The 12,877-nt window shown below is 34.7% G+C and overlaps 1 protein-coding gene across 1 annotated transcript; it reads left to right on the forward strand.

The window, feature by feature from the left end:
- Positions 1-484: 484 nt before the first annotated feature.
- LOC125653595 (uncharacterized) lies at positions 485-1,571 on the forward strand. The gene is made up of 3 exons (XM_048883163.2): positions 485-556; positions 1,067-1,172; positions 1,257-1,571. The coding sequence occupies exons 1-3, from the start codon at positions 523-525 to the stop codon at positions 1,417-1,419; spliced, it is 303 nt and encodes a 100-aa protein (XP_048739120.2). The 5' UTR covers positions 485-522; the 3' UTR covers positions 1,420-1,571.
- Positions 1,572-12,877: the final 11,306 nt, after the last annotated feature.

Raw genomic sequence — 12,877 nt, forward strand, 5'->3', positions numbered from 1 at the left:
CCGTTCAGTAACTTTCATTAACCGTTCCGTCACCTTTCAGTAACTGTTCAGTAACCGTTCAGTAACCTTTCAGCTTACTGGTGCTACGATTTCACACTGTGTAAACATGTATCTACCTTCATGCAGAAAAAATAAGTCAGAAATGCTCTCCAATGATATTCAAAGAAAATATCTTAAGCATAAATTTTGCCTGAAAGAATATATATTTAAAGGTCATTCTATTCCTTGAAAATTTCGACATTATTTAGATATACTTTTCATTCATTATAAGATACTGCAATGGAGTTGAGTCTAGAATTAACTCTTTTTTATGTTCATGAGGTAAAGATAAAATGACAATGTATAACACATGATACCAACATCATTCAGCTTAACTAGAACGGAACCTTAATCTTTAATCCCAAACATATGTCTAGTATCCACTAATACAGTGTATTCATGAGTGGGAATTAACGTTTGAAAGTCCACTTCCTTGTAACAGTTACAAACTGCAGCTGCAATATCTGCCGTGGAAACCAAGCAATGGTGTACTTTGGAAAGCCGGAAGATAGTGAAGGTATGATTCAAATGAAATTGATATAGAAAATTCACAATGAACGTGAGTGGCAATTTACATCTACATGTATCAGTATTTTTTTCCTTCTCATATAGCTTACTCCACACATATTCTATTTACTAAGAAATAATTGCATTAATTGAACAAGGCCAGTGGCCTCCGTGGCCGAGTGGTTAGAGCATCACGCTCAAAATCACACGGCCTCTTACCTCTGCTCGGCGCTGGTTCGAATCCCACTTGCGCCGATAAATGAGAAAGTTTCCCAGTTTACTCTCGGAAGGTCAGTGGTCTCTTCCCAGGTACATTATATCTGAGTTCTCTCTTTCATCAATAAAAACTGGGCTCCTCAAATAACTGAAAAATTGTTGAGTGTTTCGGAAAATAACAAAACAAACTACACAAGGTCTATATTTTCTTACTTACATATGTCGATATATGTATTTCACAGTTCTGATGACAGGAACTGGTTCTATCAGTACAATAATTCTGGGAGGTACTATCTGATTACAGGAACTGGATCTATCAGTACAATAATTCTGGGAGGTACTATCGTCGCAGGAGGAGTGGTCCTTGGTTTGGTTATTGGAGCAGGGGCAACAATGTACATTTTCAAAAGGTAAGCTTTTTGTGATCATTTATTTCGCATCTTTGCTGAATCATTTCTTTATCAAATCATGTGATATTCTACTGATTTGTTTAGACTTCGAAGATGGACAGTCGAGAACGAAGAGTTGCAGGAACAGTATATCACAACGGAGTCACGTGATCCAGAGGGTGGTCACTCATACACACCCTACCACGTACAGGCCAATAACACTGATACGGATAACTGTGAAAGCCAAATTTATGACCCAGTTCGGTAATACAGTTTATTTCCATGCATACCCAACAACGGGTAATACTGACGTCGGGAAAAGTTTGCAAATCTTTCTCCCAAAAAAGTAGTCTGAAATTCCATTGTGTTATTTTGTTTACGCAATTTCATTTACAAATGTATCATATTTATATCAATAAAAAGCTGACACTGTTTGCCGTTTATTTCTTGTCCGCCAAAAAATCCAACATTTTCTACATCAAAATCACTTGATATGGTAAATGAGAAGTGAACTAATACCGTTTTTGATTTTTGAATAGCCAATCTAAACCCAAACAAATTCAAGTCTATCATGAACTTACCTGGAACCCTCCAGTATTTAAGAGTAAAACATTCCTTGATCAATCAATTTGCTATCCTTTGCATATATTCAGAAGGCAGATCGGGATCATCGTAACAATAGGAGCAAATGTTGTAGAATTAGATTTTTGAAGATATACAACTTGTCTTACAAGGTAGACAACTCTTTAGATCGACGCGTCTGTTGGTATATTTTGTTTTTCAGAAACAAGGTCTATGATCATTTATCGCTTACCTTTGCCGTTACATGTTCCTATGTTAAACGTTGAATTTCTCTTATCACCCATGTTATCATGTGAGAGGTTAATTAGACTTCACATCTCAGCATAATTTATATTACTATATACCTACTCGGTAATCATTTAGAAAACATGTGTTTCTGTCCTTTGTAAGCAAAGTTGGGTGAAAACTGGAATACATTTTGGATGTTAGTGAAATGCAATAGGGGTCATAAAACATTAGTTCTTGGGTAGTGATTGGAGTTTTCACGCTCAAGTTAACTCATCACACTCCCAGAAAGAGGAATTTGGCGGTAAACCATGAAAACATGTGTACCATCACACTGTGTAGACAAAGAGGTGGAAACAAATATAGAATCTACTGGGTATTTGGAAATTGAATACAGAGTCAATGATGATCATCCTTCAAGACACCGAGTAATAAAGAATGTCCATTCAGCCTCTGCAACATATGCATGCATCACAGACATCAATGACAGGCAATTATGGTGGGAAATGGTGTCATGCATACCACCTCATTTCGGGATTCAGAACTAGAGAAGAAAGATATATGATAGGCTTTGGACAATACGCAACTTCCGAGATATCAGCTCTTATGTGATGGAGGTACGTTCAGTGTTCTGTTAAACGCTTGGGTGGGTACAACATGTATATATATACTATAGACTAGCTATGTAAATACGGATAAAAGTCATGAAAGCGTACATTTTGTTTATATCAGCCGTTGTTATACATTAAACTGACCATATCAAGAATACTATTTGTTTGAAATAGGCCATTAATTTAAATATGAAATTATTTTTTATTTCCTCCTCTGCACGAGTGATATTTCAATCAAAGAAAAATGGTGATAATCGATTTTTGTTTCAGCAAACTCCTTATTAGATACTAATAAACTTACTAACATTGTGTGTCCCTGCAATTTGGATGGATGCACGATGTCTGATAATCGGCCTTGAGGCAATATATAAAAGCAGCGATAAGCATTTGTACCCACCGCGTGTGGACGATAGTATGTTTTGCGTCTCACTGTGCGTAAGAGTTCCACTAAGGGAAAGAACTATTGGGCAACTCGGAAATTGCGTATTATTTTTTATCATGGAGATGATGTGACCAACAATATGCCGAGAAAGAACGTGTTCACCCGGGATAGGGAGATATTTTGCCTAAGCACATGTGTAGACTGAATCTTTATGAGAACATGGTTACCAAATCCGAAAGATATACAATACATGGATCATTTGTGGGAATATTTATTTAAAGAATAATCTTTCATTTCATAGTTGACAGTCATTGGCCCTTGTGTTTTGTGTAAGGATTTTGAACATTCAGCATTATGTAATGTACAACGTGAGGATTTCAATACAAATTGAAAACAAAATTTTATTTTGGATTTATCTTTTGGAGGCTGATGTTAAGTAAGTCAGAGATAGCTAACTCTGTATGTCAGCATACCTGAGTTGTACAGGTGACATCCTGTGTAAACAATAACAAACTAATTCACGTCCACTGGCTGTCAATTTTGAATTTCAAATGAAAATAGATGCCCTGCTTCACACTTTTCACTGAAAAATACAGTTTAGCAAATGTTTTACAGTAAATTTAATTTGTGTCCAGAGGTGCACTCTAACAAGAAGTGCATGCCTGGCAAAATTCTGATGATAAACTGGAATCGGAATTTCAATATTTGTAAATAACTCTGCCTGCTGATTGTGGCCTAAAAAAGAAATCTACCACCATATTCCTCATTGGCTGCTATTTATACTCCGATGCCGGTGTAGAGGCAAATTTTGACTCCCATAGAATAATGACCGGAGGTCATTTTTCAACGTCAAAAAATGGCCCCCTAGCCGTAGGAAAATTGGATAGTTTTGTAGAAAGAAGACCCAGGGTAAATATTTTGCGTGTCATACATGAAAAATAATGACCCCCGTACAAAAATGATCTCCCTCCTTTTCTTAGCAGATTGATTTATTTTAAAGGAGTTGATACGGGTTTTCGGGTCATTATTTACCCAGAGTTATCGTTCCTGCTGTTCCTCTTATCAAATTTATTCCATGTGTAAAAAAATATTCACGGTTAATAAAATAAAAGTAAGAACTAGTTCATTAAATTTGAGGAAAAGCCACTGTAGGTTCCATGACCAATTACAACTGGAAAAAACCCGCATATTTCAGGGACGGATCCAGGGAATTTTCAAAAAGGGGTTCTACCATAAATTTTAGCTTTCAAAGGGGGAGTTCCATTCTCAAAATGTGTTATTTTTACCTCATTAAGCAACATTTTGTAACGATAGGCAGAGGTACAACCTATAAAACCTCCACACCTCCATCTGCATCTACCGATGTCTTTATGCTATCTATTTATATGTATAGATCTTGTGTAATCAAAAACACACATAAAAAAGAGCTGTGACTAAATACAATATTACTTGTGTCACAGAGAGGCGTGAAATATTCTTAAAACTTAAAAATTAAGAATTGACATACATTTTTTGCAACTAAAGTGAATAGCTTATTTCATTTACGTATCATTATCGTTTTTCAAGAATTTTAAAAAATGAATAAGAGTTGGTAGGGGTATTAGTGAGTATGCGAACGGTAACTTTGGGTAGACTATAGCATTTCACTCCCTGTGACACAAGAGGTATTGTATTTAGACGCATTTCATTATTATGTGTGTGTTTGACTAAACAAGATTTATACATGTAAATAGATAGCATAAATACATTGGTAGATCTGACATTTGTTATCATACTTCAAATTTTATAAAATATTTATAGCTACATTGACTATATGCAATTCTGAATGGGTTAACATAACACTCTAACCTTAATAACACATGGGGACAAGGATTCCACAAGTATGGCAGTAGCTACTCTGTGTATATCAAATCAATTACGCACTCTGTTTCCATGTCATGGTCCTTAGTGTAGAATATACTAATGCATGTTTACAAATGTAACTATAGAGCCCCTTTCCACGCCTGGACCCACATTCCCTTTATGGCAAGATGATTGCATGTATCTCGATATAACTATGCATGTATTTAATTGTAATAATGAATATAAATCGTTGTGACTAGACACCTATTTGGTACGAGTCACTATTTTGTTACAACAAGTAAATTCTTATTTTTGAAACAAAATTACAATTCCTAATATGTTTTAATCCGGTTACATTTCATATGAATGATAGATTTACTTATAATATGACAATGTTGGACTGCCTCTCTTAGACATTACCAGAGACATAATCCTTAATAAGATTTACAAAGGGGGTCATTATTCTACGGGGGTCATTTTTCTAAACGTGAAATGGACTGACTTTTTGAAAAAGACATTTATTAAACGGCCAAAAGAGGTCATTATTGTACGTCGAATAATGACCGGCGGTAATTTTTCGACATCGAAAAATGACCCCCGATCAATATTCTATGGGAGTCAAAATTTACCTCCACAACCCATCTGTGTCCAAAAAAATAAAAAACAAATTGAAGTGCATGAATTTAGAATTCTTCACCTTGCATGAATTTAGAAATTAGTTTATTTGCAGTTTCAAAATAATTTCGCGGTCTCTAGTTAATTATTTTGCCTGTCTGCATGATTATTTACTATGTAAAACTTACATTTTGATGCACCAGATGCGCATTTCGACAAATTATGTCTCTTAAGTGATGCTCAAGCCGAAATTTTGGAAATCTGAAATAACATTAAACTTGTAATAACTAGAAAGAAAAACAGAGTGTCAAAGACTGTAGACAAATTAGTCTTAGGATCAGAGCTATGCATGAGGGAGATAATCCTTAATTTTGAAATAAAGTTCTAAATTTTATCACGGCAATTAGATATACATCCGTATTTCGAGATGATAACGAAGTATTTAGCTACTGGACTGTAGAGACCCTCGGGGACTAACAGTCCACCTGCAGAGGCCTCGACCCAAGGGTCGTAATGTAAAACTTATAACAACTTTTAACATTATTCGAAAAAAGCAATATCGTGTAAACAAATTACTCCAACTTTGAAGAAAGTGTTTATGATTTCGGAAAGTCATAAGTTTTGATGAACATGAGCATGGTCTTTTTTAGCGTTCCCTACTAAGGAAACATGAACCTAAAATCTCCACAGAACGGAAATTATAGACCATGTTTACGGAAGAATTACTATTTTACAGAAATGAAAAGTAAATTGGACATTACATATTTTTTGACTATAAAACCATCCGTATTGTAGTATTGAGATATATTTTCAATCAATTATACCCATATCTCATGTGTGACGTTTTTGTAAGATATTGAAATGAACACTGTAGTGGCAAGGTAAACATTTATTATCATTGTATCAACCGTTATCTTGTATCGCAATATGCATACAGACTCTAAAGCGTAGTACTACCCCAGGGGAACCTGAAACGGTGAACGAGCGCTGCCCAACGTTTTGAGACTGAAGGGTTGCAACATATTACATTCAATAATTTTAGTATGTAGACGTTTTGTTTGTTATCAGCTTTTGTAGTTTAGTTGTAGTTTTAGTTTCCTTTTTTAGTTAGTTTTCTTTTCTATGTAAATATTCTATCGTCCTGAGTAAGAGACAGGTTGTCCTGAAAATTTGACAATTCATTGTTGTTCGTGTCGTTGGTCATTTTTGGTGCTTTATATATATATACTATATATCATAAAGCCGATAGAGACTAGTTTATTTAGCTCTTCACCTGTATAATGAATATTGCATAGTTACACATGTACATGGTGATTGTAAAGTGATGTCAAAAAGCGTCAACACATCGTTACGCTTTACTGGAGTTCATAATAACATCATAATATAACGCGTGTAAAACTGATATGGGAAAATTATAATATTACATAAATGCGGGGATTAGTGAAAATACTAAATTATGTAACATGTAAGTAAGGTTTAAATATTTCAATAGTTTTTCTTTGGTTTCACTTTTTTTTTCTATTCTGTGATAATTTGGAAAAACGACAAAACTCGAATTAATGTTCTGGAGCAATTTCTAATGTGTTCGCTTACAGGGGTACTTTTGTTGTTTTCATTAACATATTTTTGTTTTCTTCGTTCTAACAACACCGAGCGCCATGATGAACTTACAATAAAATAATGACTTGATACTGCAAAGTGAATTCCGAATGACCAGCTTAAGGTATCGAACGCTTTATCGAGAACGAACAGTGTTAGATGAGAAGAGAACGAATTGACTATGGAACAAAACCGTTTGTTCTGGGAATGAAACCATTCAGCCTGGGAACGGAACGCTTAAATATTCCGGTCGATAACGTATAACGGTAACAGATCAGTTCATCTGGTGTAGTAGTGTAGCTAGATATCTCAGAACATGATTGTTAGTTGAAGCACATCTTATTAACTCAATGCCTTTTTGTAGTGGGTCACGTGCATTACGATGCATCAGCGTCCATATCGAAAAGGAGAATCTCATAGCAACTGATGAGGAGACAAACTCGTGCTTCAGAAAAAGCGAAACGCACATCTTTAAGAAGATTACAGGTAATAGTATACGCTTTGTAAACTGACGTACTAGTAAAGTGAAATAATGTAAAACTTACACGGTCCCAGTTTTGATGCACCAGATGCGCATTTCGACAAATAAAGTCTCTTCAGTGATGCTCAACCGAAATGTTTGAAATCCGAAATAACTATGACGTTTTGGAGCTAAATATAGCCAAAAACAGCGTGCCAAAAAAGTGGAGCCAAATTCGTCCAAGGATAAGAGCTATGCATGAGGGAGATAATCCTTAATTTTGAAATGAATTTCTAAATTTTATAACAGCAATTAAATATACATCCGTATTTTCAAGCTAGTAACGAAGTACTTAGCTACTGGGCTGTAGAGACCCTCGGGGACTAACAGTCCACCAGCAGAGGCCTCGACCCAGGGGTCATAATGTAAAACTTATACGGTAGCAATTTTGATGCACCAGATGCGCATTTCGACAAATAATGTCTCTTCAGTGATGCTCAACCGAAATGTTTGAAATCCGAAATAACTATGAAGTTTTGGAGCTAAATATAGCCAAAAACAGCGTACCAAAAAAGTGGAGCCTTAAAACGGTGTAACGACTTTGGGCATGGGACTCCACACTCAGGTGTTTCCCTATTATGATGGATTCGACGTACAGTTTAAGTTAATCAATAACGAAGGACAAACTATACGTTGTCACCTTTTTAAAGATCAGACATACAAAAACAGAAGTAAAACAGCATAATAAAGAATGAATAAAAATAATTAAAGTGACATTTTAACATAATATCTTCATGAAACAACTGTTTTATAATATATGTGAAATTAACGTGAATATCAGGGAAATTATTGCCAAACAGACATGCAATAGGGAAATACCAGCATAAGAGTTGTTGTCATTCACAACGGGTTGTTTTTTTAAATAGATAACCGATTATTTATAGAACATATAATTTTCTCCATTTTCAAATAGTTTACCATATTTTTATTGTATTTATTGAATACAATTTCTACAAAAAATATATTTCTATAATGTTCAAAGTTTAATGAATTCCTCTAGAATTATAGATTCAATCTAATATTTGATTGTTGATTCTTCAAATGCAAGGTGAAGATAACGAACAGTGATCAATCTCATAACTCCTACAAGCAATACAAAATAGATAGTTGGGCAAACATGGACCCCTGGACACACCAGAGGTGGGCTCAGGCGCCCAGGAGGAGCAAGCACCCCCTGTCGACCGGTCAAATAATTCATCTTAGTAACAAAAAAAATACAAAATAAGTATGTTGCGATATTGATAATGTTTTAACAATTAACACACATATACCTATATCAACCTCAGAAAATTATAATTTTCCTAAAACAGCATAATAAAAATTTCAAAATAACTGGTTGACACGATATAATAGTATTCATAACAATTTCATGAAATTATTTCTTTTGAAAAATTGCAAAATGTTTGTGAAGAATAAAGGAAATCTATCGCATAATGGACTTTGTAAATAATTTGATAAAGACGGGTTATTGCCCTTCGATTCAATATTTTGAAATATATAATTGATTATTCATAAATAACGTCTTCCTTTTTTTTTAAATACTTCAAATTGTTAGCCTTAAGAAAGTATGACCCGCATGCGTAATAAAATATGAAATCCAGAATGTAATTTATTAATCATGATATATCAGATTTGCATGTCAGCGCATACGGCCCATGGTTTCAGTTAATCACTGTGTACAATAATTATCTTTCATTTGATACCAAGTTTTGCATTACATAACAATTAATTCTTTTTTTTTAATGGGGGTCTTACGGATCGGATACCTTAACTGCTTTTCATCTTGGGAGTCATCTAGCCAAGATTTCCGGTCTGCTACCCTCATTTTCACTCTTCTAGCAGATTTATTTGGAATTTTGCAACCCCAATCAATCGAATTGGAGAGAAGTGTCCGTAACCATCCGATCACGTGTAAGAGAATCGACTCATAAAGAACCACCATTAAGCAATTTCTAGTAAATATTATACACATATTATCAGTTTACCAAATTATGGCCTTCGGCCGCCATCTTGCAGTGAAAAACCAACTGCGTCCTTCTTTGCAGTTCCTGAGACCATGCAGATACCCGAAATTACCATCTATGTAGGTACCCAAAATTACCATTTATTCTTTGGTACCCGAACGTATATGTACTGACGCACATAACGAGCAAAGAATATGGGTCGTTCAGCCTAGATATTGCGGAAATCGAGTATAACGAAATACGTGTACCTAATTACATTGCATATCTATATCATATTCTGTAATATTCAATTAAATTAGAGTACGAAAAAGAAATCTTTAAAAATAAATACCTGTCTAATGTAGATTCGAACTCGCAATATGTCCATATAAGTAGTCCAACGTTCAAACTGGTGTAGTTATTCATGAAAAATGATGAAATGGAATCTAATTAAGGATACTGATAAACTTTGTATCCTGGCCTACGGATCTTAATTTCCAGGGAGGGAGACTCCGTTTTTAGATCAGCAGTGTAATGTAGAAGAAACCCACACTTTGAATTTTGTGGAGTGAAGGCCCAGAAACAACAAATGCCTTACAAAAAACTACCTCTACAAAGCAAATTTTACAACAAATGCCAAGGGCACCATATTTAAATAACATTTTAACTGTTTGAAGAATACGGAAACTTTTATAAGACTATCGAAAAGCAGGGGAAATTAAAAATTCAATTTACATCACTTACTTGCCAGTATTCCAGCAGAAATCAGACCGTTTGTGCTAACTTTCTTTTAAGCTTCCGTACAGACCTAGCGGTTATCCCATCTTCTCGAAATGTGGCAACTGAAAACTATTTTCAAATTAAAAAAAGAAAATTAACAAGGATAGGGACCAAACACCGACAATGAGAGAAAAATTGGTTGCCTGCTAAGGTGTATACATTTAACTTTCAAACTGTTGACATATCTAACAGCTGATACGGTGCATGTAATGCTAAAATTTCTAAGTGTGGCTTAATTGTCCGATAGTGGACCTTGCGCGACAACCCCCAAAATTCTTGACTGGTCCAATCACAGATTAAGATTATGGTAGCCGATCAAGTCCCTTGAACCAAAGAAGCTTAGGAATAAATTTTTGAGAATTATCAAATCAAATGAACCAAAGAAACTTGGAAATAAATTTTTGAGAATTATTTTCAGAAATTGACAGGTATCTTCATAAGAAGAGTCCTTCATTTGACGTACTCGACATAGCGACCAATATAACATGTGTAAGACAAACAAATTCTACATCAGCAGACAGTTGCAGCTGTCGGTCTCTACTTACGATTTTACTACCAACAAATGCAGACTGTGATGAACACCTTACTATCATCTCTGTATTTGTACCTTCAGGTATCCCATCCTTTATTATCCTACACATCTCATATCATCGTCATTGGTGATATTTCAGTTCAGGTTCCGCTTGAGTTAAAACTTGCTTGATTCTTCTAAGATGTTATAGTTCACTTTCAACTCTCTGCAACATATTTAAACAAAAATATCAATACAGTGCATCCAATTGTTTTGCTTAAGTTAAACATGCATGTACTTACATGCAGAAAAATAAGTCGAATATGTTCTCCAATGATATCTAAAAAAGACTTTTAAGTATAACTTGTTTAAAAATATTTATATATAATAATATACTTCTTGGAAATATCGACATTTAGATGTAAAACTTATACGGTACCAATTTTGATGCACCAGATGCGCATTTCGACTAATAATGTATCTTCAGTGATATAACATTCATTCATTATAAGATGCAGGATTCGGTTGAGTCTGCATTTAACTCTTTGTTAATGTCCATGATGTTAAGAAAAAAGTTCCATGTACAACACATGATACCAAAATGTCTTATAGGGTCACCTCGACTCAGATAGAACCCCAAACTTTCATCATGTTTCAACTTAATTGATTCAAACGGAACTGCAAATTTACACCACGAACATAATTTGTCTATGCACGCATTCAGTCTTTATATCAGTGGTAATGAACGTTTGAAATTCCACTTCGTTGCAACAGTGACAAGGTGTAGCTGCAATACCTGCCGTAGAAACCAATTGATGATGCATTATGGAAAGCCAGAGCAGATCCGTGAAGGTATGCTGAATATCAAATAATGAGACAAAAAGTGAAGGTATGATTAATATCAAATAATGATACAAATAGTGAAGGTGTGATTAATATCAAATAATGATACACAAAGTCAAGGTATGATTAATATCATGATACAAGAAGTGAAAGTATAATTAATATCATGATACAAAAAGAGAAGGTATGATTAATATCAAATAACGATACAAAAAGTGAAGATATGATTAATATCAAATAATCATACAAAAAGTTACTGGGAATTTACATCTACAAATATTTTTTTCCTTTTCATATACTTTACTCAACACATATTCTATTCATTAAGAAATAATTGTATTAAGGAAGTTAGCTCCTCAGCTTTTGAGCACAAATGCGCAAGATGCTACAACTAAGTATGTAATGGTTCAATACTGATCCCATTGGTGCAAACATATCACACATCTATTACTGAACCCTTTTGCGTCAATTCAAATTTTGAAAGGGTTTGTCATGGACTGCATTTTGTGGCGGAAGGACTAATTAATCAAAAAGTTCTAAATCTGCATGACATTACAATTTCTATTTCATCCAATGAAAGGCGAAGATAATGAAAGGTGATGAATCTCGTAACTCCTATAAGCAATACAAAATAGAGAGTTGGGCAAACACAGACCCCTAGATATATCAGAGGTGGGATCAGGTGCCTAGGAGGAGTAAGCATCCCCTGTGGACCGGTCACACCAACCGTGAGCCCCATATCTTGATCAGGTAAACGGAGTTATCCGTAGTCAAAATCAGTGTGCCAAGAACGGCCTAACAATCGGCATTAAACACGTCAGACGACATTTGACACAACGATATGTTGTATTGACACATTAGATCAATAGATATATAATTTTAGATATATCGATGACGCTTTGTCTATTAACAATGATAGCTTTCATTCATATGTCGATTTGATATATATAATCGAAATATATATATCGAAATAAAGGACACCAAAGAGTCGTCCACGTCTGCTTCATACTTAGATATTTTATTGAAAGTAGACATTAACGGCAAACTAACAACTCAACTGTATGACAAACGGGATGATTTTAGCTTCTCCATCGTCAACTTCCCACATTTATGTAGCAATATTCCATTATCACCTGCATATGGTGTTTATATATCTCAACTGATTCGATATGCAAGAGCTTGTTCTGGGTATAGTCAGTTTTTAAATCGAGGTAAGCTACTGACAAACAAGTTGATAGTACAGGGATTTCAACAGTCTCGATTGAAGTCAGCC

Source organism: Ostrea edulis, chromosome 7 (genome assembly GCF_947568905.1).
Source record: "Ostrea edulis chromosome 7, xbOstEdul1.1, whole genome shotgun sequence".
Lineage (NCBI taxonomy): Eukaryota > Metazoa > Mollusca > Bivalvia > Ostreida > Ostreidae > Ostrea > Ostrea edulis.